The 27847-nt window shown below is 39.8% G+C and overlaps 3 protein-coding genes across 11 annotated transcripts in view; all 3 read left to right on the top strand.

The window, feature by feature from the left end:
* Nucleotides 1-14196, top strand: part of LOC134864643 (phospholipid-transporting ATPase ABCA1-like) — a 37309-nt gene extending 23113 nt beyond the window's left edge. For 3 of the 8 annotated variants that reach the window (XM_063883795.1, XM_063883800.1, XM_063883796.1), the window contains 37 exons: nucleotides 873-1081; nucleotides 1170-1346; nucleotides 1438-1660; nucleotides 1837-2058; nucleotides 2171-2375; nucleotides 2507-2620; nucleotides 2822-2993; nucleotides 3087-3218; nucleotides 3308-3447; nucleotides 3551-3688; nucleotides 3804-4042; nucleotides 4148-4220; nucleotides 4339-4541; nucleotides 4682-4733; nucleotides 4838-4942; nucleotides 5181-5329; nucleotides 5474-5598; nucleotides 6069-6167; nucleotides 6318-6507; nucleotides 6624-6718; nucleotides 6809-6841; nucleotides 6953-7058; nucleotides 7303-7377; nucleotides 7952-8121; nucleotides 8236-8413; nucleotides 8526-8641; nucleotides 8740-8884; nucleotides 9007-9130; nucleotides 9245-9374; nucleotides 9496-9679; nucleotides 9777-9883; nucleotides 10127-10268; nucleotides 10505-10639; nucleotides 10761-10864; nucleotides 10975-11067; nucleotides 11177-11420; nucleotides 11515-14196. In XM_063883795.1, the coding sequence (XP_063739865.1) occupies nucleotides 873-1081; nucleotides 1170-1346; nucleotides 1438-1660; nucleotides 1837-2058; nucleotides 2171-2375; nucleotides 2507-2620; nucleotides 2822-2993; nucleotides 3087-3218; nucleotides 3308-3447; nucleotides 3551-3688; nucleotides 3804-4042; nucleotides 4148-4220; nucleotides 4339-4541; nucleotides 4682-4733; nucleotides 4838-4942; nucleotides 5181-5329; nucleotides 5474-5598; nucleotides 6069-6167; nucleotides 6318-6507; nucleotides 6624-6718; nucleotides 6809-6841; nucleotides 6953-7058; nucleotides 7303-7377; nucleotides 7952-8121; nucleotides 8236-8413; nucleotides 8526-8641; nucleotides 8740-8884; nucleotides 9007-9130; nucleotides 9245-9374; nucleotides 9496-9679; nucleotides 9777-9883; nucleotides 10127-10268; nucleotides 10505-10639; nucleotides 10761-10864; nucleotides 10975-11067; nucleotides 11177-11420; nucleotides 11515-11658 (5292 nt within the window). In that variant the 3' untranslated portion in view covers nucleotides 11659-14196. The remainder of the gene's footprint in view (nucleotides 1-872; nucleotides 1082-1169; nucleotides 1347-1437; nucleotides 1661-1836; nucleotides 2059-2170; nucleotides 2376-2506; nucleotides 2621-2821; nucleotides 2994-3086; nucleotides 3219-3307; nucleotides 3448-3550; nucleotides 3689-3803; nucleotides 4043-4147; nucleotides 4221-4338; nucleotides 4542-4681; nucleotides 4734-4837; nucleotides 4943-5180; nucleotides 5330-5473; nucleotides 5599-6068; nucleotides 6168-6317; nucleotides 6508-6623; nucleotides 6719-6808; nucleotides 6842-6952; nucleotides 7059-7302; nucleotides 7378-7951; nucleotides 8122-8235; nucleotides 8414-8525; nucleotides 8642-8739; nucleotides 8885-9006; nucleotides 9131-9244; nucleotides 9375-9495; nucleotides 9680-9776; nucleotides 9884-10126; nucleotides 10269-10504; nucleotides 10640-10760; nucleotides 10865-10974; nucleotides 11068-11176; nucleotides 11421-11514) is intronic. The other 5 variants (XM_063883798.1, XM_063883801.1, XM_063883799.1 and 2 more) reach the window with 3 other exon arrangements.
* A 223-nt stretch (nucleotides 14197-14419) lies between these two features.
* Nucleotides 14420-16836, top strand: spink4 (serine peptidase inhibitor, Kazal type 4). The gene is made up of 4 exons (XM_063884703.1): nucleotides 14420-14616; nucleotides 15149-15180; nucleotides 15872-15984; nucleotides 16628-16836. The coding sequence occupies exons 1-4, from the start codon at nucleotides 14433-14435 to the stop codon at nucleotides 16671-16673; spliced, it is 375 nt and encodes a 124-aa protein (XP_063740773.1). The 5' UTR covers nucleotides 14420-14432; the 3' UTR covers nucleotides 16674-16836.
* Nucleotides 16837-17220: 384 nt separating this feature from the next.
* stra6l (STRA6-like) lies at nucleotides 17221-27798 on the top strand. 2 transcript variants are annotated; one of them, XM_063884701.1, is made up of 19 exons: nucleotides 17221-17427; nucleotides 18468-18540; nucleotides 18748-18844; nucleotides 19089-19189; nucleotides 19403-19533; nucleotides 20366-20486; nucleotides 20666-20711; nucleotides 20900-21025; nucleotides 21182-21255; nucleotides 21492-21600; nucleotides 21711-21864; nucleotides 22052-22127; nucleotides 22207-22288; nucleotides 22488-22536; nucleotides 22812-22929; nucleotides 23016-23135; nucleotides 23298-23461; nucleotides 26588-26731; nucleotides 26992-27798. In XM_063884701.1, the coding sequence occupies exons 2-19, from the start codon at nucleotides 18494-18496 to the stop codon at nucleotides 27201-27203; spliced, it is 1971 nt and encodes a 656-aa protein (XP_063740771.1). In that variant the 5' UTR covers nucleotides 17221-17427; nucleotides 18468-18493; the 3' UTR covers nucleotides 27204-27798. The 2 variants fall into 2 exon arrangements, with proteins under 2 accessions (XP_063740771.1, XP_063740772.1); XM_063884702.1 differs by lacking the exon at nucleotides 18748-18844 and having other exon boundaries at nucleotides 17224-17427.
* Nucleotides 27799-27847: the final 49 nt, after the last annotated feature.

Here is a 27847-nt window from a genome sequence, read left to right on the forward strand (position 1 = left end):
TAAATGCATATTGAGAAAATGTCAAGGTTCAGTGGTAAAAACAGTATAATAATACAATGCCTTGTGATGTATAATAAACAGGTAAATAAGTATTGATGTTTTTCTAGTCTATAGAAAAAGAATGAAAAACTGATATTCTTCTGACTGTTCCCGGGGATTTATCCAATGTGGATAATGCAATAAAATGCATTACTAATAATATACGAGCTAACGTTGAACCATAAGATGATGGCAATAGCTTAGAAAACAAAATTGAATAACATGGCATTTCTCAGACTGTAGAAAAATCTGCAAACAACCAACTGACCTACTGACCGTCTCGCCCTTTACCAAGGTCATATAATGTGTGTCAACTGAAATTCCTCACACCCAAAACTATTTCAAGGCCATACACCACCATAAAAGGCTGTCATGCCTGTAGCATTAGGAACGCCCATGCTGTGTTTTCATCCTGCCGTCTGAACTCGTTGGCTTTTCACAGTGTGTGAGGAGGAATAAGTCAGCTTATGTAAGCATGTGAGAGGTTTATCTGCAGGAGGTCTGATAAAATCAGCTCAACAACTCCGGTGTGGTTACTCAGTGTTCAGGCACATGAGTTTTGTGTAATAGAGTAATGAGTTCATAGCCATTATCAGCCTCTGACAATATTTGTGAGGAATTCCATTAATTTGTGTTAAAAATGACCTATATCCCTGACATTCAGCTGATGTTTGGATGAAGCTTGAGTTTGTACTTCTTCTGTCCCTCTGAAAACGATGTCATGACATGTTTTGTTTTCTTTGTCGATCCCTCCAAACGGCATTTAAGGTCTTAATACACCTTCTGCAAATGTTTATTCTCAGAGTAAAATGTTTCCTCTCCTTTCCTTTCAGTGTGTGAACCTGGACAAGCTGGAGCCTGTAGCTAATGAGGAGCGACTGGTGAACAAGTCCATGGGTCTTCTGAGAAACCAGAAGTTCTGGGCTGGAATCGTGTTTCCTGACATTGCCCATAGCAATAGCACTGAACTGCCTCCCAACGTCAACTACAAGATCCGCATGGACATCGATAATGTCGAGAGGACCAACAAGATCAAGGATGGGTAAGAAGCTGCTTCTGGATAATATTTTCTATTAACATTTTTCTCCCCTTGTTTTTATGAAGTGACTGATTGTAATCTTGATATGCAGTTATTGGGACCCCGGTCCCAGGGCAGACCCCTTCGAGGACCTTCGTTACATCTGGGGCGGATTCTCATACCTGCAGGACGTCATCGAGCAGGGAATCATCAGAGCCATCACTGGAACAAAAGAGAAGACAGGAGTCTACATTCAGCAGATGCCCTACCCCTGCTATGTTGATGACATGTAAGTGACCACAGTGCATGCAAGAGACTAATGCATCTTTCACTGTACAAGTATTTTAAAACATCTGTGACCAATTCTTATCCTTTTTCAGTTTCCTGAGGGTGATGAGTCGGTCAATGCCTCTCTTCATGACCCTGGCGTGGATGTACTCTGTAGCCATCATCATCAAGGGCGTCGTATATGAGAAGGAGGCCCGCCTCAAAGAGACCATGAGGATCATGGGACTGAATAACGGCACCTTGTGGCTTAGCTGGTTCATCAGCAGTTTAATCCCACTTCTGATCAGCGCCGGCTTGTTGGTGGTGTTATTGAAGGTATGTCTTACCACAGACACACATATCAGCACTGATTGCTGATGTTTATACTCAACATTTTAGATGATATTCACTCTGTTTTCCCTTAATCCCTATTTCCAATATCTGTAAAAATGTTGGAAACAAGCTGCTGTAACGTGGACACTTTATAAACCTTGATTTTCCTTTTTTTTCAGATGGGCAACCTGCTGCCTTACAGTGACCCAGGCGTAGTGTTTCTTTTCCTGGCATCATTCGGCATTGTTACCATCATGCAGTGTTTCCTCATCAGCACGCTCTTCTCTCGCGCTAACCTGGCAGCCGCCTGTGGTGGCATCATATACTTCACCCTCTACCTGCCTTACGTGCTGTGTGTCGCCTGGCAAGACTACGTGGGCTTTGGAGCAAAACTTATTGTGGTGTGTGGAAGAATTAAATAATATAAATATGTACATTATTACCAGAAGTATTTTGTGTTGGGTGTTGAATTGTCCTCTCATCTAAACTCTGGCTCCTCTGTTGTTCTTACAGAGTCTGCTCTCTCCTGTGGCTTTCGGTTTTGGCTGTGAGTACTTTGCCCTATTTGAGGAGCAAGGGGTGGGCATTCAGTGGTCAAACCTGCTGGCCAGCCCCCTGGAGGACGACAGCTACAACCTGACCACCTCTATCTCCCTCATGCTGTTTGACGCTGTGCTCTATGGAATAATGACCTGGTACTTTGAAGCTGTGTTCCCTGGTGAGTCATTGATATGGCTTACAACTGTGCAATCTTTTCCCGTAAATAGCTAAATCAACGATGTGCAGTAAAAAAGTTAGGGTTCTTTCGGAGGACTGTACCAAATACTTTACCTATTAATTCTCTTCCAGGTCAGTATGGGATCCCCAGACCTTGGTATTTCCCTTTCACTAAATCGTACTGGTGTGGAGAGAAAGAAAACCCCAACATCTCCACCCCTCTGTCAAAGAAGGGCAACGCTGAAGGTACAAATCGTTATCCTTACAACTGATTTGTGTTTGTGTTCAGGGAGACATTTCCTGATATTAAAACCACAGGTGAAATGTTGTTTCAAGAACAGATCGATGATCCCTTCTGTATTTTCTTCTGTAGTTTGTGTATTTTCAAACGTTAGCTCATGTCATTGCTAATATACCATTGTCCCTTTTTTTTATTTTTTAAACCAGTTTGTATTGAGGAGGAGCCAAGCCACATCGAGCCAGGTGTTTACATCGAGAATCTGGTGAAGGTGTACAGCCATGGAAACAAGCTGGCTGTAGATGGGCTGTCCCTGAGGTTCTATAAGGGACAGATTACGTCCTTCCTCGGTCACAACGGAGCAGGAAAGACCACCACCATGTAAGATAATGCACACATTATCTGCTTTACAATAACATTACTCTAAGCAAATCATGGTAATTGACTATTATTTTCCTACCTGTTTTCCGATAGGTCAATCCTCACAGGGTTGTTTCCACCAACATCTGGCACTGCCTACATCCACGGGAAGGACATCCGCACAGAGCTCAGCACCATCAGGCAGAATCTGGGCGTCTGTCCGCAGCACAACGTACTTTTCAGCATGTAAGTATACACAGCATCAAGAGTCTTTGCACCGTTATAGTCCCCTTTTTTTTCCTAATTGTGGGATTTCTTGGTGTGTGGTTATTCAGGCTGACAGTAGAGGAACACATCTGGTTCTACGCCTGTCTGAAGGGGCTGTCGGAGGAAAAAGTGAAGGCGGAGATGGAACAAATTGTGAACGATGTCGGACTGCCTCACAAACGAAACGCCCGCACCCACACCCTGTCTGGTCAGTTCAGTCATTCATTTTTTCAGTCATATAAGACAGCTTTTACATTAGATAGTCCTTTTTAAAGATGTCATTCTGACTTTCCATCATGTGGTTTTTGCAGGAGGGATGCAGAGGAAGCTGTCGGTGGCCCTGGCTTTTGTTGGGGGTTCAAAAGTGGTGATCCTGGATGAGCCTACTGCTGGAGTCGATCCCTACGCACGCAGGGGCATCTGGGACCTGTTGCTCAAATACAGACAAGGTAATTATAACTTGAAGTTGGCTTCAATCACAATCACAATCACTCTTTTCAACAACTTTTAAAAGGACTTCTGTTTCTCAAACTAAATATGTTTTCCGCTCTGTTCCTCCCTCAGGCCGCACCATCATCCTCTCCACCCATCACATGGACGAGGCTGACATCCTGGGTGACCGCATCGCCATCATCTCCCACGGCAAGCTGTGCTGCGTAGGCTCCTCGCTCTACCTGAAGACCCACCTGGGCACGGGCTACTACCTGACCCTGGTCAAGAGAGACTACGACCTGACCCTTCAGTCCTGCAGGAATTCTGCCAGCACCGTGTCCTACATCAAGAAGGCCGAGAAGGTAAGAAAGGTGCTTGGGAGAACTTTTGTTTTTTGAAAGATACAAAAGACGTTGTCTCACTCCTAGTGTTTTTTAAGAGTACAATTTACTTAGACCTTTTTGTCTTTGGTTAAGGAGGACAGCGTATCAGAAAGCAGTTCAGATGCTGGACTGGGCAGCGAACCGGAGAGTGAAACCACCACTATTGGTAAGTAATAGTAACAATCAAAATATGGCTTATTCCTGTAAAATAAGGCATTTATGTTGATGTTTTATCATTCCTCCTCACAAACATCTCACTCTTTCCACTGATTTCTTCCCTGCAGATGTGTCGCTTATCTCCAACCTAATATTCAAACATGTCAAAGAGGCTCGCCTGGTTGAGGACCTTGGCCACGAAATCACCTATGTCTTGCCCTACGAGTCTGCTAAAGACGGAGCCTTTGTCGAGCTTTTCCACGAGCTGGATGACCGCCTGACTGACCTGGGAATATCCAGCTATGGAATATCTGATACTACCCTGGAAGAGGTGAGGAGTAGTGAAGAGTTCTCAGTTTGCTGAGTGAAACCGATAGCAATGACATACTTTGTGTGGATGGATTTGTTTTTTTTCTCGGTTTGATATGTGCTTTTACTGATGTACTAATTGTGTGTATTTCTACTATGCAGATTTTCTTGAAAGTGGCTGAAGACAGTGGAGTGGATGCTGTTGAGCTTTCAGGTAAGATTTGTGATACTTTTGCAAGATTTACAGCATGCACACTCCTAAAATATGTATTAGCTCCATGTAGTTATATTAACATGTTGAACCTCATGTGGATTCAGATGGAGTCGTTCCGACCAGGACTCGTCGCCATCATGCATTTGGAGACCACCAGAGCTGCCTGAAGCCCTTCACTGAAGATGACTTTGATTTCAACGACTCTGAAGGTAGGCCTTCACTTCCAAAGATGCAATGCAATGAAAGCAAAAAAATTGTTTTGGTATCAGGAAAACAATTTTGCATCTTTTTGAATTTGGTTTGCTCAACATTCAAATCTTTTGCTTTGGGCCGGTAAAATGACAATTTTAGATATTCTGTTTTTACTAACAACTTATTAGCAATATTACAAAATCAGGTCACAAGACAAGAAAAGTTGCTTATATGTATTGTGTCCTCTGTGTCCAGAATCCCGTGAGACTGACTGGCTCAGTGGATCAGATGGCAAAGGATCATACCAGGTCAAAGGCTGGAGTCTGAAGAGACAGCAGTTTGTTGCACTCCTCTGGAAACGATTCCTCTACGCCCGGCGCTCCAGGAAAGGCTTCTTTGCTCAGGTATGCTAATGATTTTTTTATGATGTACTGTTTCCAAACACAGGTCTGTCTGCAGAACATCGGCTCCCTCTGAAAATTAAGCAATAGTTCTGAAGTTAGTCCGTTTTCATGTGTGCATGTTGTGATCATTTTTTTTCTTTTCAGATTGTTCTCCCGGCCGTGTTTGTGTGTATTGCCCTGGTTTTCAGTCTGATTGTCCCTCCGTTTGGAAAGTACCCAAGTCTGTCTCTGGATTACAGCATGTATGGAGAACAGTTTACCTTCATCAGGTGAGATACCATTCTTCATATTTTTGACATTTATCCTTTAAAAGCACTTTTTAATCTAAAAAATAGTTTAAATTCACCTCAAGCGAACAATTCTCTTTCAAAGCACATTTCCTATATAAAGGTGGTATTTCCATCTGCAAAGAGCACCATTCATTAAATATGCAAGATGTGACCTAAGTTAACAAAGGGTTGCATTTTACATATCTTATGCATTTTAAATCCACAAGCTCAGCAAGATTACGTGCTGTAAACTGCACAGCGTTCCGTATTTATTTTAGTATTCTGTGAAACTTTAGATACAAGTTTCAAAGACTGGTGGTGTGATAAATTGATGATGAAGTTATTTGTATAAATGTCAATCTATTATGGACTGCTGTCTTGTTCGAAATAATTGTTCTTTGTATTTCCATTTCAAGGTAGATAATGAATGCTATGTGATATTAAAGGCAATGCATTCTCTATGTTTGCAGTAATGACATACCTGAAGATCCTCACATCAACAAACTGCACGGAGCTCTTACAGCACAGCCAGGATTTGGGACACGCTGCATGGATGGACAACCCTCACCGTGAGTTTTTTTAACATTCATTAAACGACATACAAATAGATATATCTACTGTAGAAGCAGTTCAGGTATAAACACAATAATGGTAGTCTCTATTTAAAAAAAAAAAAAAATGAAGATTTGGAGATAAATATTGTCTCTCTTGTGCTCCAGGGATAGTCACTGCACAGAAGTCGGGGATGAGTGGTCGGCCCCGCAGGTCCCTCAAAGTGTGACGGACATGTTCGACAATGGCAACTGGTCTATGGAGAATCCTTCTCCCATGTGTGAGTGCAGCTGTGAAGGACGCAAGAGGATGCTGCCCGAGTGTCCCGCTGGTGCCGGGGGACTTCCACCAAAAGAGGTTAGTAACATCACATCACTAGAAAAGTCAAAACTGAAGTGTAGAACGATGTGAAATTACAAATTAAGACCAGTCACACAAATGTTAATTCATATTTTGACTGTTTGTGAATCCAGATGAAGATCAGTGAGACGGACACTCTTCAGAATTTGACTGGCAGGAACATCTCAGACTATATTGTTAAGACCTACGCTCAGATCATTGGCAAGAGGTAACACTCATCTTACATTTATTAATTTGTTCTTGTCCCTTTGTATTATGTTTTATTGATTTTTAATCTGTTTTTTCCTTTTTCTTTCAGCCTAAGGAACAAGATTTGGGTCAACGAGTTCAGGTACATTATCATAATCATGATCGATTTTGATTTCATTTGTCGATGGTATCAAACTGTGTGCCTCTCTGCTGTGTCCTTCGCTGATGTTAAAAAGATTTGTTCTCCTCACAGATACGGTGGGTTCTCGCTGGGCGCCAGGAGTTCTCAGCTTACATCCCATGCAGATCAGGTTGATGAAGCGATTGCTCAGTTAAAGAGACGTTTCCGTCTGGAGAGAGTAAGAGATTTCATTTTATGATTATTTATAAACTGCATTAAACTCATGCCAAAGTAGACACTAATGTGGTCAGCTGTACTACTGTTAGTTTATTTAGTTGAGTTAGGAAACTAACTGCTGAGGAGACTGACTCATTTCATTTTTATGTTTTATACTAGTGGCTGTTGAGACTTACATATATTTAGTAGGTTTAAACATTGTCAATATACCCATGTACTAAAGTAGACTTCCTCCCATTTTCCAGGGAACTGCAGCTGATCGTTTCTTTCTCAGTCTCTCCAGTTTTATGCAAGGGTTGGACACCAAGAACAACGTCAAGGTTAGCACACACACACACACACACACACACACACACACACACACACACACACACACACACACACACACACACACACACACACACACACACACACACACACACACACACATACACACACACAGTGGTTATACCACAATACGTGGCCCTGCCGGTTACCTTCAAGCCTCCCTCACCACATTATCCGAAGTACACACAATGGGCTTCATTCACTCTATTCATTTCGTGTGACTTGATAATTGATTCCTGCTTGTGGCAGAATAAAAGATGCAAAGCTTCAACTCCACACTTTCAATACAGTTCTTGTTATCTTTAGTTGGAGTTATTTTCTTATTTATGAATTATACATATTGTATTTCTCTTCATTGATCAAGTTTTTTGGACATATTCCAAAACAAAAATAATATAGAAAACAAAAATGGCTAAGAAACAGATTTTAAGGTTCAATGACACACCGTAATATTTACTCTAATGCAGATTTGTGGCACTCATCTGATCACCAAGTTTCTAATTTACTTCCAGACTGCTCTCTATTTCCTCTGAGCTTACAGACACTAACATGCCTCTTTATTTCCAGATCTGGTTCAACAACAAGGGCTGGCACAGCATCGGTTCTTTCCTCAATGTGATGAACAATGGCATCCTGCGGGCAAATCTGCCATCCGACAAAGACCCCACTAAGTTTGGCATCACTGCCTCCAATCATCCGCTCAACCTCACCAAGGAACAGCTGTCTCAGGTCGCACTGTGAGTACAAGTGTTTATACCGGAGTACACTTCAATCAACACCTCTTTCCCCCTTTCTAAGAGACATCGCTCATAAATCTCACTTCTTCTGTCTCTGTGTTATCCCTCCCTCAGGATGACGACATCAGTGGATGTGCTAGTTTCCATCTGCGTGATCTTCGCCATGTCCTTTGTCCCTGCCAGTTTTGTGGTCTTCCTCATCCAAGAGAGAGTAAACAAGGCTAAGCACATGCAGTTCATCAGTGGAGTGCAGCCCCTACTTTACTGGTTGGCAAACTTTGTCTGGGATATGGTAAGATATCTCAAACCCCTTGACTTTATTAGATCCTCTTCAATCTAGATTAAATACAATGATGGAAGAGTGATAAAACTTACTAAAGCATTTGTTTCACTCTCTTTTTCAGTGTAACTACGTCGTCCCAGCCACACTGGTCATCATTATCTTCATGTGTTTCCAACAAGATGCCTACGTCTCCTCCACCAATCTGCCCGTGCTGGCGCTGCTGCTGCTGCTCTACGGGTAAATAGGACTCTTCTGGCATTTTATGACTTTCCTTATTTTCTAAATTTTTTAATCCTCTTCTCCCATCTAACATGATCTTTGTATCTCTTTTCCAGATGGTCGATCACCCCTCTGATGTACCCGGCCTCGTTCTTCTTTAAGATCCCCAGCACGGCCTACGTTGTTCTGACCAGCGTTAACATACTGATAGGAATCAACGGCAGCGTCTCCACATTTGTACTGGAGCTGTTTGGAAGCAATGTGAGTCATTTTGATTCAGTTAGTCATAGCAGCTAAATATTGTGTATAAAAAATAGGCTTTTTAATACTTTCTCCTTTAAAATGTAATACTAACTTCTATGATTCACTTGTTCCTATTTAAGGAAATTGGTGGCATCAACGACATCCTGAAAAACGTGTTCCTCATCTTCCCTCACTTCTGTCTGGGCAGAGGACTGATCGACATGGTGAAGAATCAGGCGATGGCCGACGCTTTAGAGAGATTTGGTAATTACTGCAGACATCTTTTTTTACACTAATCCTTATTTGTAATCCTGGCAAAGGAAATAAATATACATTTTTTAAATATCTTTTTAATGGTCTCTGGCTTTGTCTCTGTAGGTGAAAACCGGTTTCGCTCCCCTCTGGCCTGGGACATGGTGGGCAAGAACTTGTTTGCAATGGCTATAGAGGGTGTGATCTTCTTCTGCATCACTGTCCTCATTCAATACCACTTCTTCTTCAAGGCCAGGTGGGTGAAACTTCCTACACACATGTAATCCCCTAACAAAACAAATTTGGATTTAAAATAACCTTTGGTGAAAGACTGTTTGTCCTGACCTATTGTCTCCCTGCTGCCTGTTCTCCTCCAGGTCTTCCACCAGTCACCTGAAGCCTATTGGAGAAGAAGACGAGGATGTGGCCAGAGAGCGACAGAGGATCTTGAGTGGAGGAGGACAGTCAGACATCCTGGAGCTCAAAGAGCTCACCAAGATTTACAAGAGGAAACAGAAGCCGGCAGTGGATCGGCTGTGTGTTGGCATCCCACCAGGAGAGGTATGACACAGACAAACAGCACACACCTGATACACAATTGACCAGGTTGGGTAAATAACCTGTGATATTAAACATTTGTTTTCCCTCTTTCCCGCAGTGTTTTGGATTGCTGGGAGTGAATGGGGCAGGGAAAACCAGCACCTTTAAAATGCTGACAGGAGACTCTACAGTCACAGGGGGAGAGGCCTACCTGAATGGCAAGAGGTGAGACACTTCTAAATATGCACATCCAATCATAGCGCATTATAATTTATTTATTTATAATTTATATATGCCTAAATGGAAAAAAATATTTTTCTGATCTTCTTGTAATTTGCAATTGGAATATCATAGCTTTCTTTTATTTGTGAGAAAACGTCCAAAACAGGTTAACATTTTGTTTCAAATATTTGTTATGATTTTATGAAATTTAATGACACTCTTCTTTATGTGCTTTTCTCACTCCAGTGTGACTTCAGAGATAGACGAGGTGCACCAGAACATGGGCTACTGTCCTCAGTTTGATGCCATCAATGACCTGCTGACCGGCAGAGAGCACCTCGAGTTTTACGCCATCCTGAGGGGAGTTCCCGAGAAGGAAGTCTGCGAGGTCAGTCACAAACCTATCTCACAACAACACCCAATCTACTTACCATGACATATTCTATTAGTTAAAAGAATATCACACTTTCAACTCTACTTTTTGCATCCTGTTTTAAATGTGTTATAATCCACTTAGACATTATGTAGGAAGGTGGTTTAAACAAATGAGCAAACATCATTTAATTTGTCAGTCAAGAAAAAGAAAATGGTGGAAACTCATGAAATATTTCTTGTGTCCACTAGGTGGCCGAATGGGGCATCCGTAAGCTTGGTTTGGTCAAATATGTGGACAAGTCAGCGGGCAGCTACAGTGGAGGCAACATGAGGAAACTGTCTACTGCCATCGCTCTCATAGGAGGACCGCCTGTAGTCTTTTTGGTGAGTGAAATATGTTCATACTTAAACAAAATACTAAAGTGAAATAATGTGATCCAAAAGTTACTGAAGCCAGTGTATGTTGAACAGTAGCAGCATTTTAGTATCATTTATCTTTTCACAGGATGAACCAACAACAGGTATGGATCCTAAAGCACGGCGCGCACTGTGGAACGCAATCCTGAGCATCGTCAAGGAGGGACGATCTGTAGTCCTAACCTCTCACAGGTTAGATTAAAGCATCTGAATTTGAGATATTCTCAAGTATCTGAACTTTATACTGTTGTTGGGAATTGACCTCAACATGAGAAAACTCATCCTGGTGTGTTTCTTTGCAGCATGGAGGAGTGTGAAGCGCTTTGCACCAGAATGGCCATCATGGTCAACGGCAGGTTCCGATGTCTGGGCAGTGTGCAGCATCTCAAAAACAGGTAGGAACACATGATGCCAGGATAGCATTTCACAGAAGCTAACACATATCAGATTTTTTTAGGATTAGCAGAGTTCAGTTGAATTAATGTTTTGTTGCGTTCTTATCAGGTTTGGTGATGGCTACACCATCATCCTGCGGGTGACGGGCCCAGACCCGGACCTTCGGCCTGTGATGGAGTTCATCGAGCAAGAGCTGCCAGGCAGCACACTGAAGGAGAAGCACCGAAACATGCTGCAGTACCAGCTGCCCACCTCCCTCACCTCCCTCGCCCGCATCTTCTCCCTGCTCTCTCAGAACAAGGACACCCTGAGCATAGAGGACTACTCCGTCTCACAGACAACTTTAGACCAAGTAAGAGTGCACACAATGCTCTGTCTACATCTGGATGGTGACTTTAGTTTAGGCTGAGTCTAATTTCTCTTTCATTTTCCTGTCCTTCCTGCAGGTGTTTGTAAATTTTGCGAAGGACCAAAGTGATGAGGACCATTTGAAAGATGCCCTTCTAAACAAACGGGACGCTGTGGTAGTGGACATTTCCCAGCTGAACACTTTACTAAAGGACAACACAACCAGGGAGAGCTGCGTCTGATTTCACAACATACCATCAGTGGGAGTTGCTATGCCTCCCCCACCCTCCCCCAACCCAGAAAACATTGATCACTAACCTGCAGGGGGAGGCGAACTTTGTTCATTTATTTTCTATTTTTTAGTCTTTTTTAATTGTTATCATTTCTCAGTGGACCTGCACTCCAGCGCACAGCCTCTTAAAAAAGGCAGAGACTGCAGGTATTGTGACACTGAAACAATGCAAATCAATGCAAGAAATATATCTGAATATATTTAAGAGGATATTCCTGTGAGGGTCGGAGACTGGTGCTTCTCCTTCACTAGATGGACAGAAAGAAAGGAACACTTGATGCGACAGCAGGATTTAAAAGCTGCACAGGACTGGAAGGCTTGGAGCCACGCTAGTTACTCAAAGGACACGGCATGGGGGACGATAGAAGGAAATATCTGTAGGTTTTTGATCTCCGCTCCTAAAAGTAGTTAGCAGTAGTCCGTGGGACTGTGTTTGTGCTGCTCTCTATCGTGAATACACGACTGCGTTAAACTAAAAAAAAACTAAAAACTGTTCAGATCATTCACTGCCAACTGCTAAAAAGACGGGCTGACTATTTTTCTATTCAGGGTCAAACCTCTCTCGGTCTCTCTTTAATACCAAGTGCAGTTGTTTTTATCATGCAAATGATGGTAACAAAAAAATCACAATCCAATTAATTTCAGTCACAATTATATACATTTTTGCTAATTCTATTATTGAAAATAATTTAATTCTAATAGACAAAATGTAATCTCTTTGGATTTTCTTTTCTTTCTTTCGATGATAATTAAGATTGATAACCAAGTTGTCTTTTTAATTTTTTTTAATTTGTGTCCTTGACATTGTCCAGAACAGTGCCTATAATGTACCATGGTGAAGAGAGAAATCTGAGCACTCCATTAAAACAACAACAACAATGTATGAAGGCTGCCCAGGAATGTGTAAGACGGATACCACCTGGCATCGAAGCACAAAATGGGGCTTTTTGTGAAGATGATGAATGATACTTGACTGTTTTTATATATAAAAAGTGTGTCCTTCATTGTCAAAAACAAAAAAAACTAAAATATTGTGGTGGCTTGATGTCAGTACAAGATGTGCAGTCTGCTACACTGGCTTGTTTTTACTCGCCCTGCTCTCTTTAAAAGAACTGAATGCTAATCAGAGTCGATGCAAGATGACCATCACAAACTTGCAGTTGTGACTTTGTGACAAAGTTGTACGGAAAGGAAATGTGAACTGGTTTTAGAAAGTTCCTTGGAAATATTATACTGCATGCTTTCCACTGGGCCACACACTAGACTGTCAGCACTTCTGTGTGTGTGCCAGAGCATGTCTTCAGATCAGCTTGGGTAACAACTGAATTGTGCTTCATTGTGGTGAGATTAATGGCACATATATAGTCTAAATCCAAAAACCAGTTGTAAAAAAAAAACAGAAAACGTGTATGAAATCCTTTTTTTTGGAAATGTTTCCTGGAGAAGGCTTCACTGCTACTCTACCTGTCTAAGAAATCTAAAGATGGTAACTGGTGCTTTCATACTTGCTTGTGTGAGGGCAGCATGGCAGCATTTCAGACCTGAGCCAGCACCGATGTGGATATTATGTACAGTAGCAACTTTGTGATGTCAAGTCAGAAAAAAAATGTTACCAGTGGAGTGAACAGTATCTGTGCCAAATGGAGCTGAATATATATCTTTGGTCAACCAGCATAACACGGAGGAGGCAACTATTTTGTAAAGTTGATTTAAGTTCTATATCCATTTTCAGCAGCTCGAAACAAAAAGCACATATTATGTCAAATGTGTGCTCCATCTTACAACCCTATCAGTTTTTCGTCATGTTGCCAAATTCTAAACTTTCTGTCCGTTCTCATTAATAAGCTGCCACACTTACTGTACTGTCAGACACTCAAATGTTCAGGCTTGAGGTTGAGCCACTTCAAACAAATATAGTTTCCAATGCTACGTTAAAGAAGCCAGGCACATAAACAGGGACCATGTAAATCAGAGTTGTGCTTGTAATGCTTTATAGTCCAAACAATCGTATCCAGGGTTTTAAATTAATGACAGATGGTCATTACGGGTTATCTGTGTCATAAAATCTTGGAACGTACCAAAATCCTCATCTAAATGTGAGCACTTTATAGACTTCATAGCCTGTTTTGTCAAAGATGTAAAAGTAGGGATTTGAGTATGTTAAATTAGACATTTCAAAACAAATCTCTGAACTGGAACACAGGTATAATTCAGACGCAATGAAGCTACACCACTGCATTGGGAACATGTTCTTTGAAACTTTAAACGGGAACGAAGGCTTATATGTTAATGAGAAGTGTAAAAGAGAAACGCAGAGTAAGATAGAGACATGCAGGACAAAAATACAGTGGTGATTTTTCTCTTCTCGTGCTCAATATTATTATTTGTTTACATTTTTAAGTATTAAACAGCTGTTTGAGTCTGTTACGCATTGTGTATAGTTACTCTTTACATTAAGAAATAAAAAATTCATAAATTTTGAAAAAAATCCTGACTTGTTGATTATTTTGCCTTTTGTTTTTCTGATCTGTGTGCACTACCACAAAAAAGCTTGTTGTCATATGGAAGTTGGTAGCTAATGACTGAACAAAAGGAATGTTTACTGTGTGTGTGTGTGTGTGTGTGTGTGTGTGTGTGTGTGTGTGTGTGTGTGTGTGTGTGTGTGTGTGTGTGTGTGTGTGTGTGTGTGTGTGTGTGTGTGTGTGTGTGTGTGTGTGTCACTGTATGTTTCTAGAGTGTGCATGTGTTTGTGTGTCTATTTTCACCTGCTGTGTTCCCACACACAATTATGCTGCCAGTAAAACAGAGAAAGGCACGGAAGGTTCTGTCACTCTTAGTTATTCATCGACCAGCATCATGATTGGAAGACTTGTTTTTCTGGGACTCCTGCTCATCTGCGTGGCTGCAGGTAACAGAGAAAAAACACTTTATTGGAGGTATTGTTTTTTTTGCATTCAAAGGATGTTCTAGATTAACTTCATCTCCTGACAGATATTTGGAAGGATTTTGGTTTAGATGCCACGAATGAAACATAAGAGGATCTAAATGAGCTTTTTTTGACACTGAAAAATACGTATTGTTATCAAAGTGAAAACAGATATCTAAGTAAAATTGAGAGAAATAAAAAATAATTTGCATACTTTTTATAGCCACTTCACAGTATAGTCAAATGGTTACACAAAAAAACATACTGTACTCTGTATTTATATTTTAATGGATCAGAAATATCAATAAGTTGAGCTATGTTAAAATTGAGCTATGAGGTAGAATACTACACTTTCTTCATTCCAACATAAATTCATGTAATTTTTTATCTATTGGTGTCTGTTAGTGTCATTTCACATGCTAGTGTTGTTATGTAGTGAGCCGTTTGTGAACTTGCTTTTGCACAGTAGGCAAGAATTTATGGCAAATGCAGTCAATTATTTCCTTATTTACAGACGCCGAGGAGGACTCTGGATTCCTGAGAAAGGTGTGTGTGTGTGTGTGTGTGTGTGTGTGTGTGTGTGTGTGTGTGTGTGTGTGTGTGTGTGTGTGTGTGTGTGTGTGTGTTTGTGTGTGTGTGTGTGTGTGTGTGTGTGTGTGTGTGTGTGTGTGTGTGTGTGTGTGTGTGTGTGTGTGTGTGTGTGTGTGTGTGTGTGTGTGTGTGTGCATACAATTAAGTCATTCTTAATAAACACAGTGTATCAATATGCAAACATAATTATTTTTTTAAAATAATGCAGTAAAAATAAATGTCAAGGAGAAAGAATGTTACGCTCAACGAATATAAACAAAGGAATAATAAAAAATGTGATTGAACATGTTTAAAACAAAACAAACAGAACAAATTGTATTAATAATAAAAAGAAGCAATATAACAAAATACTTTACAAGGTATAAAAACAAATACTAAAGTAGTTTCCTTCAACACCAAGCTTAAAAACTGTTCTGGTCATACCCCTCTCTTGCATACATTGTTCCTGAAAATAAAAGTTCAGTATGACTTTATCAATATACACTACACAACAAACAAGAATAATAATAAATGTAAAACACATCTAAATAAATAGAGATACATTTAGTGACAAAACATTTATAAACACGTGTTAAGGTGAATTTTTTCTCTCTGTATTAATGACAGAAAGTCACCACAGATCTTTTTTTTTTTTTCTCCCCGGCAGCCTTCCTGTCCTGACATGGAGGAGATCATGGCGTGCCCCCTGAACCTCGCTCCTGTGTGCGGCAGCGACGGAAACACTTATGCCAACGAGTGTACCCTGTGTGTCCAGAGACAGTGAGTACACACAGGTGCTCCACCCTCAGGGCATTCACACGCTAACTCCACCTCATCCAAAATGACTGTGGAGGATCAAGTGATTGAGACGCCCTCTGCTGGTGGAGAAATGTTAAGCCTGCATTCACAGTACTGAGTCCTGATTGGATGACAGCAGGTCCTGGTTAAAATGTCTGAGAAACATTTTTGTCTATTATTCACCTTTTTTTAGTCATTACAGGCAATAAGCTTATGGTTATTTTTTTTGCTAATATTTTTCAAAACAAAGAAAAAATATTTTTGGGTCAAGTGTGAACCTTTTCATGTTGAATCTTTAAAGTATTTTAGTCTCTGAAAAACAATTCTACATTTCTTGTCGTAAAAATCCTCCCAATGATTATTCCTGTCAATTTGTGTATGAAATCAATAAACACAAGTTTATATTTAAAAAAAGTCCTTTAGAACATGTTGAGGTGAAACCTTATCACTGTTGTTGCTCCATTCAAACCCACATTTAGAAACAACTTTACATGAGTTGTGTTATCCCATAAAAATATTTTCACTCTAATCCACCAACATCACATTTATATGAAATGTACCTGAATCACAGCATAAAGGAAGTTGAATGATTCACAGCCATGTCTTGTTATGATCCTCTGTGCAGAACAACCAAGATGAACATTTTGATTGCTAAAGAGGAGAGCTGCTGACCTGAGCAGGGGATGATGTCATCGCTCTGAGAACCAATCAGGATCTGATTATGGACCTTCCTGTGGATCTGTGAAACAACACTTCCTCAATAAACAATACATGTATTTCAGCATTAAATTAGATTCTGTTAATTTCTTATCAATAAAGTATACAACAAATCATTCTTGGATTCTAAAAACATAAATCAAAGAACAGGTAGCTATACATTTGTTCTGTTGTTTGTGTTTTGTGATGGAATTGAAGTTAAGGAGAAAAATAATGGATTTAGATAATCTGAACACATTCCTTTGTGAAGTGAAGGCAGAGGGTGAATGAACGGTTGCTTATCTCTGTGAGAGCCACATGTTTACATTTCTTATACTGAGTAACACAGAGGTCAGAATTGGTCAGGTTAGTGTGTGTGTGTGTGTGTGTGTGTGTGTGTGTGTGTGTGTGTGTGTGTGTGTGTGTGTGTGTGTGTGTGTGTGTGTGTGTGTGTGTGTGTGTGTATGTAAGTGTGATAAAGACAAACAGAGAGAGTTTGAGCTAATGCACGAGAAAGAAAACAGAGCCACACACGAAAAATATAATTAAACAAAGTGTTGAATTCTGAGGTCAAAGGTCAGTGTGTCAGTCACATGCTCGAAACCAGGAAATGAAGAAGTGATATGAATCCAGTGACTTCCCTCATCTTTGCAGCAGAGCAGGAACAAAGCTTTTTGGACTTCAGTGAACTGACTTATCAAGGATGATAAGAAACCAAGTGGAAGACTTGTAAGTATACAGACGGCTCTCTGCTAATAGCATTACAGCACCGTTCTCGACTTTCACTACCGGCTGTTAGCCGGTCATAGTAATGTAACACTGAGTTTAGGAATAACAACCTGATCTAATCTGTTTCAAATCAAGATCGGGCTACTGTAAACATAAACCTGAACTTCATGATGAAGGAAAACTCATATTATGAAGTGTTAATGATCTTGTACTCAAAATAATGTAGCTATTCAACAATGTAATAACAATCATTTTCGAAAAAATTACTTACGGGAAAGTAATAGCATTAAAATATTTCAAGGTACAAAAAAAGTTAAATAACTTATTTTGCAGTGTGCCTTTTTAAATAATAGTAATAGTTATATCATTTTGTTTTTTGGGGTATTGGTGCATACTTTTGTATAGTGATTTCATGCCAAATCTAGTTATTCTGCCAACTATTAAATTGCTCCAAAGGATCAAGAATGTTTACCCTTATTGAATTTGTTGATTGTATTTTGTATTCTAAATCTGATTGATCTGATCTGATCCTGCAAAGCAACTACATTAATTACAGAAGTGTTATTGAATCAAAAGTGTAATATCTAATTTTGAAATCTACTGGAATTATGTAGGATTTATAAAGGTTATTATAAAGAATTATAAACCATAAATGGGATGTAGACTCGCCAGGTTTGTGTACATAAAGCAGAAGTGATTTTATCTTTGTATTGCTCCTTACGGACGTTCAAAGAAATACCTATGAACAATGACCAACACCACACAAGACAAATTGTTTAGTTGATTGTAAAAAGGCTGAAATAGTTACATCACAGAACAGAAGAGTCACCTGAGGTACAGTCATGGTTGTAGAGTGTAGAGGGATAAGTGTGGCGGGAAGAGCACACATAACTGAGGACCGCCTCAGGGGTTGATGGTCTCTTGTAGTTGTAATGTCCTTTAGGCCTGTTATTTATTTCTGTTTAGTTTCATTGTCTTTACCTCTACTCCATCCTGCCTTGTTAAATAACATTCTGTTTTTATTGTCACTGTTTCTCCAGGCTCTCCACAGTGCAGGATTGTCAAAATGGAATCTCTATGGAGATCTTCCTGCATCTTTCACTCATACCAGCAGTAAGTTGTCCATCTATTTAGCCCCAAATATGAATACTTTTGCTGCATTGCTCCAGGGAGGGTGACTAATACTAATTGACTTTCCATAACTTACAACAATTTATTGAAACTTTTTTTGGCGTGCTTTGTCAGGGTTGAGCAGAGCAGGTTGGACCCAAGTGCAGCAGAGACAATTGTTTAAACTGGATTTACAACCTCTCTCCCTAGTAAACTCAAAGAACCCACAACACCGACAAGAGAAAAAAAGAATGAATCAAAGGACAAGACACAGCTGGGCAGGGCAGGAAAAACACAAGGGAACCAGGTGAACATAATCAGTAATCAAACAGGAGGGAAAACACAGCGACAGGAGGCAAATACACACATAAGACAGGGGGTGAATACTTTTTAAAATAAAACAGGAAAACAGACAGACCGTGACACTTCAAAATAAAACAAAAAATACACAGACAGATTGTCTGTGACAACATCGAATGAATAAGCAGATAGTAAGACATATTGTTCAGAACTAATGTTTCTGTATAATGTATTGATTTATTGTCTTCTAGATGTTGATTGCAGCGGTGCTTTCATTCCTCCAGAAGAGGGCCCAGGGACTGGCCTGCGATCACAAACTGCCCTTTCTGGGGGGACGATTTGCTATTGTGGTGTAAGTCAACAACAGCAACAACAACTAGGAACTTTAAGAGGAAAAGAAAGAAGAAGCAATACATGTTACGGTATCGCAACTAAAGTATTTAACATGTAGTACGATGAATGAATAGGCAACAGATTTCCCATATTTTTTAAAATTTTAAACAGGTTTATTTATGCAGCCAAATCAGCAATATCAATTTCTGTTTATGTCACTATTGTGTCCTAGGCCTTTGGATACTATAGGAAGCCTGAGCAATCGCTGGTCCTATGGGTTTGCATTTGGTGCCGTGTCCTCAAGCGTCTTGCTACTCTTCTCTGAACGTTACATCCCCTTCATTGTGCCATCCTGGGCCCGAGGTACTCGCACTGTTTGCTATCATTATCCAGGCCAAATTCTTAACCTGTTGACATTGCTGCTACGGGATATGAAGGTATAAATAAAGTTTCTAGATGGTGACCCGCGAAAACTCTTGGAACAGTTGTTGCCTGACAATCTATACCATTCAAGTATACAATCGAAGTATACAATACAAGTATACAATGCCAAACCTTAAGCATTTCGCTAAATGTTCACATGTTTGCGGTAACCATCTAGACCAGGGGTGTCCAAATTACGAATGCGGCCCGCAGGCCATTTTGAATCGGCCCTCTGCAAATTCTAAAAGTATAATGCAATATGGCCCACAAATTAAACTTCTGCTTGTCTTATATTGTACTTCTCAAATAGATATGTTCAAATATATTAATGGACCCAATTTTCAAATAAATTCAGTCATTTAGAATAAAAAAAAATTCTAACAAATCTTAGTTGATAAAAAAAACCTATAACTTATTTCTATAACAAGCTTGAAATTGAACCTTCATATTTACTCTTATTATCAGCAATCTGAGGCTTCTGTTTTCAGGAATGACTTGCCAATAAAATAAATGAAACCCTAAAGAGAGACGGGATAGGCTGTTTTTTTCCTTAAAGCATTTTGAAGTATCGTGCATTATTCACCTACATTTAATTTGTTTTGCTAACTTATAACTTAACTTATGAGACAATATTCACCTCTATAAGTGACCCAGCTCTCCGTATATTTTTCTGTATGTGGCCCTCTTTGAAAAAAGTTTGTACACCCCTGATCTAGACACAACCTAAAAAATTACGTTGATTGATGTGATGTTTTCTGATTATTCTGCCCAGCTATAGTGTATCTGGTTGGAGCTTTAGAGGTGGGCGTGGTCTATTTTCCTTTCTTTGCCTGTCTGTCCACACCTTTCCGAACAACTGGTGCAGTGCTGGGAATACTCTACTCTCTGTCCTGGTAAATGTCTATATGTCTCAAAATGTGGATTAGTGCAGCAAAGGGTTTATTTCACTGCCGTGTTTTTTATTTTACTCAACAATGCAAAAGCATGCAACACTTAAAATAAAAGAGTTGAACTGTTCGACAAATTAATGATTGCGTGAGCAGGTAATCATGTCTTAATGCTTGGTTTTTAGGATAATCGTCACAGTCTGGGATACATTCACCTGTCCAGATGGCATGGTAAGTGAGTACTAAATCCATAATGAAAGCTATGTAATGTGCCTGTTACAATCTTGCTTTCACCTATAGGAACCTCTTCCTAAGTGTAAAGAATTAACGCTGTACAAAACAGTGTTTCCTGTTGGATTGTTGAAACGTCATAGAAAAAATAAATAATAATTGCTCACTTTTTGCCTGTGGTTTTTTAGATGTTGGGTAAATACCAGAAGTTAATTATCCAGTGGCCCTGCATCCTTTCCCTCATCTTCCTCTTGGGACGATTTGTCTACATACTAGTAAAAGCAATTTGTATACACCTGCAAGTGAAACAGGAGGTCAGTATCCCTCGTGAATAAAAACTTTGATCTTGTTTCTGCTTTGTATTTCTAATAAGCTAATACCTAATAACCTACAGGTTATGTGATTTTAACGTCACATTTATTAAAACATTTGTACAAAACTGTGAACTTGTGGTCTGAATCTGTTGCCAGGACACTGAGGAGCTAAATGAGCATCACCAGGTGCAGCATGTTAAAAGACTGCTGTGCAAAACATCTTTACACAGGTAGAACGCACATCCATCCACACATGCACTGGTGCTGCTTTCAAGCAGACCTTGAATAAATTGGGATCTTTTGCTTTTAATGAGATTTACTAGTTCTGCATATTTGAACCAGTTTACAGAAAACTGAGATCTCTTCAATGTCAACAGTTTTCAATAACGGTTCTTACACATTTTGTATCTATATTTCAGCTTCTACTATCCAACATTTCAATAATATATTACTTTCTCTTCTGCAGTAAGCCTCTCAGCTGGTTCCAGAGAAGAGTGTATGAGTGGGATCCCTACTTCAAGTTCCCCAACAGGATCATCGGCACCGTCATTGTATCCCTTATAGGCCTATACACGGTACAGCATGACATCTTTTATGTTTAATTATGGAAAACTTCTCTTATCCATAAACGTTGTTTTGTGAACACAATGCACTTCATTGGTGCATCTGCTTAATTGTTCTCCAGATGACCCTGGCAGACTACAGCCTCAGTGATTTGACTTTTGATCAAGTTGACAAGTGGAAGGATACACTTAAACACCTGGTTATTTCCTGTAATGAGACTGAAGCTCTGGGAGTCCTGATACCACAGCTGGAAGAGTTCATCCACGTGGCTAGGAGTGAGTTAGTTTGCTGTTGCCGTATAGTCACTGTTATTAATGCAATATCTGGGTACATTTACACTCAATATGCATTGCTTCCTTACTTCTTCATAGTTCTGGTTTTAGAAAAGGAAACTCCAACACTGATACACTGAGGCCTGATCAATGAAACCGAGTAAAGTTGTTGTTTTTTCTTTAATTCCAGAGTCTTGGTTGGCAACCACCATCCTTGCTAGTCTCAACTCTGTAGCCTACTGTCTCCATGTCTTGGCATGTTACAGGTAAGAAACCTAAAAACAACCTAAATATAAAAATGTATTTGAACTTATGTTAAACAATAATTTACATGATTCATCACAGGAAACACTTGAAGAGGCTGTGGAAAGGGCAGAAGGGTTTTCTTCCTGAAAAGTTTCACAACCCTAGCTCTGCTGTCAGCGTAGTAAGTTAAACACACATTTTTGACATTGGAATATGTTAATCTGTTTCAGGTCACAATTTGCATGTCAAAGTGTGCTATCTACAGATGTTTTTGAAAATATTGTTGTTACTTTACCTGTATGAATGTTTTCCATCTCGTTTAAATTGGCCTCTTCATTTATTGCATTTCAAACCATTTTTGTGTTTCATTTTTTTTACAGGCTTCCATTGCAAGATACTCTGGTTGGCAAATAGCATTTACACTTTGGGGTAATTTTTTGACTTCCTGATTTACATACAGTACAGATCGTCACTAAGATGTACACCCATAAAGCCTTTGTAATTGGACTGAACCCAAAATGAGAATTGCTATCAAACCTACACAAACCCAGCAAAGCCTTCAACAACCTAGAAAGCTGATAAAACAACAGTAAACTGTAGTAATAACACAGCCCCCCTTTATGAGTTTAATATGGACATAAGGAACATGAATGTGAAGAGATTCTGTGAAATATTTGAATATCTTTTTCATATTTTCTCTACAGGCTACCTGATTGTCCATTTTGTCCACTTCCTGTTTGCTCTACTTTTGGTATATGGGCTGATTCTTCCTATAATGCATGGAAGAGCACTGAGCATGCTCCACAACCTGGGGCTTATAGTGTAAGGCATGTTTTCCCTGTGGTTGTGGATTTGAAATGGCTTATGAATGGACACATTAGTTGATTGATTTCTCATGTGTCTTTCAGTCTGACCATGAGTTTGGTCATTGCCCTGGTCATTCTCCAGATAGTTCTGGTTCAGATCTTCTTCCTTCAGGACAAAATGTCTCCGACTGATAAACAAAAACCTCTAGCTATCAATAACAGGTGGGTATAATTCAATATAGGTATACGCAAGTATAGACCATAAGACCATTATCAAGTCTTTTATTTGCCAGAAAACACTGACTGTTAGACAGGAATTGACCTTGATTTTTGGCAAAAGTAAATCTGTAGCTTTAAGTTCCAGTTTGTCTACCCCCTCTTCAGAAAGGCGTTCCATTGCTTCAACTACTTCTTCTTTTTCTACAACGTGGTGATGGGGATCGGTAACTGCATTATGAGGTTGCTTAACAGCATTGTGGTGGGAACATGGCTAGTGTCCCGCTTAGACCGAACCATCATGCAGAGAGGATATGAAACCATGGATCCCGGTAAGATTAACTACACAGAGACGTGTGTGAGACAAAAGTACGATATTAGTACAAGTTTCTTTTTTTACAATAAAACATCACAGCTAAAGTTCCATTTGTTGTTAGATGAGAACAACAACTGTAACGTTATCATTACTAGGTGTTTGGGTTTATTTATTTTAGGAAATGGCAGAAATTCAGAAAGCATATATTGTTTAAAGTAGGGCTGTCAATCGATTAGAAAAAAATAACTAATTAATCGCACACATTTCTGTAATTAATCGTGATTAATATATCAATAAATTAATTGCATTTTTCTACTTAAGACTGAAGCTTATAATGAATATTTATTTATGTAAAATCAATCATCAAATTAGTGCAGAAAAAACACAGAAAGTATATTTAAATTCAAAGACCATTTTAATGGCTTAAAGTACACATATGCACAGTGCAAATACAAAAAATAATTCGGAACATTGAACATTTTTCACTCCAAAAAGATAATTTACTTAGTCCATCTTTACATTCAGCCAGTTACTGAGGCAGACCAGTTTGTTTACGTTATCAGGGGACAAATAAGCTTGCTTCTTTTGAATGATGTGGCCTGAGAGTGAGAACAACCTCTCACAAGGCGCTGTGGTTGCAGGGGTTGACAGGTACTTGCGTGCAATGGGTGCCAGCCTGGCATGTGCTCCCTCTCTCTTTGACCACCATTGTAGTGGACACCCCTCTGTATCTGAATCAGAACAACACAGCAACATGGATATCCTCTTGCTCTTCTTTGGTGATGGTTCCTCTGTTGTCTCAGCAGGTGGTTGTTGTGCACGTGTCTCTCTCATCATCAGGTCACGTACTGAAGCCCACACCTCACTCCTTTCATCTTTTGGAAGGCACTTAAGGTCTTTAAACCTAGGGTCAAGGGCAATAGTGATCTTCAGCCATTTGAGGTTGGTGCTATCCTCAGCCATTTGAGATTGGTGCTATCCTTCCGTTGAGCTAGGTCTGTGGTAAAGGCCTTCTTGAACATCAGAACATAAACTGGATCATCGTCTGAGGGCTCCATAACTCTGAACAAGTGGCATAAGGCTGGCAAGACCACTGAACAGGAGACATACTGCTCTCCCCCCAGCAGTTCAGTCACATATCTGCAATGGAAAGCACAAGGTGTTAAACATTTCAGTAAATCTTTATTAACAACACAGAGAACCAGTGCACGCAAACCCACACACACACTGGTGAAAGAGAGAGGGAGAGAGAGAGAACAACAACATATACACACACACACACACTCACACAGGAGATGGAGAGAGAGAACAGCACACACATACACACACAGGGGAAAGAGACAGGGAGAGAGAGAAAACAACATACACACACAGATGGAGAGAGAGAGAGCACACACACGTGACAGAGAGAGAGAGAGGGAGAGAGAGAAAAAGGTACACATACTGTACACAGGAGATAGGGAGAAGGACAGAGAGGGAGGAGAAACAAGAAATAAGTAACTTACCTGCAAGGTTCAAGTAGTTCCTTTCAAGGTTTCAAGGTTTCAAGGTTTCAAGGTTTTATTTGTCATATGCACAGCAGATACAGCGTATATGTTGGCAATGAAAATCTTATGTCGCGTGCTCCTCCAACAACTCAACATACATGGTGCAAATAACATAAATAAATAGTGCAAAAGAGAGAAGAATATTTACAGTAACAACAATAAAGATTTGAGGATGTGAATATATAGCTACATATGTGGAATACATTGAAAGTATTTAAATACTTGTGGAATGAGGAGGTATAGACAGATGCATATATTATGTATAGTGCATATTATGTATAGTTCCTCCAGCTTTTTCAGTTTGGCAAGCTCCTGGTCAGTCAACATGGCAACCTTGCTCTTTTGCTGCGCCAGGGTAGTGGACTGGTCAGTGGAGATTTGTTTCTCTGCATCCTCCTTACCATCTCCAGCGTATAATTCCATTTTGTTGTAATGTCCTGAGCAAGTGATTCTTGCTTAAGTCCGTATGCAACTTGCTGTTCGTTTAATTCCTGAGCGTTAGATGGACTATGCTTAAAGCGCCCGACAATCTTGCGACATTTAGCCAGAACACTTTCAAATCCACTGTCTTTAAGTGAGACTGTGACCGTTCTTTGCAGAGAGTGGGCCATACAAGGCAGGTGTTCAAATTGAAGTAGCCTCGCGGCAGCTACCATGTTACGAGCGCTGTCAGTGCCGAGTGTGGTCAACTTTTCCTTGATTTCCCATTCGTTTGCAACATCCAGAAAATGGTTAGCACATGCCTCTGCATAATGTCGCTCCTCGGTGTTACTCACAGTAAGTGCAAACGACTGCAGAGTCCAGTTTTGATCAATGAAATGCGCCGTGACGCCCAAATAATTATCGTTGTTGACAGACGTCCAGTGGTCACATGTGACCGCGATGTGCTTTGCTTGCTCAAGCATGTTCGTCCGCTTTGCCCTCTCATCCTCATACAACGTGTGTATTCTTGACACGACGGTTCCTCTCGAGGGTAAATTATAAGAGGTATCTCCCGATGCAACACGAATGACTTCTCTCAGTCCACCATCCTCTACTGTGCTAACTGGGCGGCAGTTTTTAACTATCCAAGTAACCAAGGAATTGGTTAACCTCTTCAGTTACAGGTTTCGTTATTCGCCCACGAGTGCCACACTCCTGTAGTGTAGACTGGCGAAGTCCCGTGGAGGTAATTTCAGCAGGGTGTTTTGCTTTAAAGTGATACGCTAAAGACGTGTTACTTCTGTGGTAACTAAATTCGGCTTTGCAAACTGTGCAAATTGCCTTGGTTTTGTCCAACGAGCCGTCGGGCAACTTTTTAAAATGAAACTTTCCCCGTAAAAGTCCGTCCTTATATCTCTCCACCATAGACTGATCTTTATTAGGATAGATGTTTGCACGGTTTGCCCGCGCACGTGACCAAAGGTTATGGGTCAGCCACCAACGGAAGTAAACAAAACCACGTTAATTGCGTTAAAAAAAATTAATGCATTAAAGGTTTAAAATTAATCGCCAAAATTAACGCGTTAACTTTGACAGCACTAGTTTAAAGTACTGTTAATTCGGTAGTTCTCATTATTGTGTGCAGTGATAACAGTATTTCTTGCATGTTTCAGGCTATGCTACTTGGATTGGGATGATTTTTGCTGACCACCATCATAACAATCCAGTCATGGTGTGTTTCTGCCAGCTGCTGGTCTCCAACACATGCGAGAGACACGCTGTGTCTGCATACTCCACATTCAGCAACGTGCAATCAGGTCAGTAGTGTGAGTGTGTGGGCGTGTAGCGCTTGTAATAACAATTATCTTGTGTATAAACTACTGTCTCCATCTGTCCACTAACTAGAATGCACCGACTGACTAAACTATGTTATTCAAATTACCTTTCAAATGCATTTTTTTGTGTGTGTTCACATGTTCTATCAATAGTAGGCCTAATCTATTTCCCCCCGTTTTTTAATCATTAATTCATTTCCTTCTTCTTTCCAGTTCATTAACTTCTCATCATTTTTTTCTAGAATCCCTTGTGAACAGCCGGGCCAGGAGGCGTTGGATATTGTTTTATACCTTACTGAGGAACCCTCATTTAATTCTGCTAAGAAAACGCAACCTCAGCTCATCTTCATCAGACACAGTCGTGCAGGCTTGTGTCATGGCTTCTCAATCAAAGAGCAGCCTAGCAGAGTCACAGTCATCACCAGAGATCATAGTCACACCAGCAGAGGACTGATGAAGGAACAATTCTATACATTAGGATAAAGTTAATAAAATACATGTGTAAGAGCCAAAGATGTTGTTAATTTATTTTAAATGAAAATAAGTTTAATGATGGATCCAAAAGTTGTATAAGCAATTCTTTGGCATTTTCAAATTTTCCTTTTCAAAGACCACCATTTAAAAAGCAGCACTAATATTTGATACATTTTAAGTAAGTTATTATTATTAAATGGGATTAGGTCAACTTTTCTATCAGCACAGAAGGAGACTCCGTTATTAAGGATTTACTCATGTTGGATTTGATACAGAGATTGAGTGTTTTGATGCTGAGCTTTGTACTGCTCTAAAATGTTTTATCAATATCTTAAAACCTACATTATATTTATATTATAATATATTACCAAGAGTAATGTAATGAAATTGGTTATACATGTGTTTGCATAGCCTCTGTACTATACTGATTTTGATGTGTTTTTATGTTGAATTGTGTGATGATACAATTTGTAGGAATACATTAGGTATGAAAACAAGCTTCTTGTTTGAGTTGTAAATATCTGGTAATTGTACAAACAAAAGTTATGAGTTGGAAATAAAACACTAATTGTAAACCATGCATGGTTGTTATTGATATTGAAACAGTCAAAGTTCTTATTTAAA

This window comes from Eleginops maclovinus, chromosome 5, assembly GCF_036324505.1.
Source record: "Eleginops maclovinus isolate JMC-PN-2008 ecotype Puerto Natales chromosome 5, JC_Emac_rtc_rv5, whole genome shotgun sequence".
NCBI classification, from domain to species: Eukaryota; Metazoa; Chordata; class Actinopteri; order Perciformes; family Eleginopidae; genus Eleginops; species Eleginops maclovinus.

Bases quoted from the DNA above. Each gene is read 5' to 3' on its own strand.
- spink4 (XM_063884703.1), top strand. From the start codon at position 14,433: ATGTTTCTAGAGTGTGCATGTGTTTGTGTGTCTATTTTCACCTGCTGT. The intron at 15,181-15,871 runs GTGTGTGTGTGT...TCTCCCCGGCAG, and splicing joins ACTCTGGATTCCTGAGAAAG to CCTTCCTGTCCTGACATGGA. The intron at 15,985-16,627 runs GTGAGTACACAC...TCCTCTGTGCAG, and splicing joins ACCCTGTGTGTCCAGAGACA to AACAACCAAGATGAACATTT.
- stra6l (XM_063884701.1), top strand. From the start codon at position 18,494: ATGGAATCTCTATGGAGATCTTCCTGCATCTTTCACTCATACCAGCA. The intron at 23,136-23,297 runs GTGGGTATAATT...CCCCCTCTTCAG, and splicing joins CCTCTAGCTATCAATAACAG to AAAGGCGTTCCATTGCTTCA. The intron at 26,732-26,991 runs GTCAGTAGTGTG...ATTTTTTTCTAG, and splicing joins ATTCAGCAACGTGCAATCAG to AATCCCTTGTGAACAGCCGG.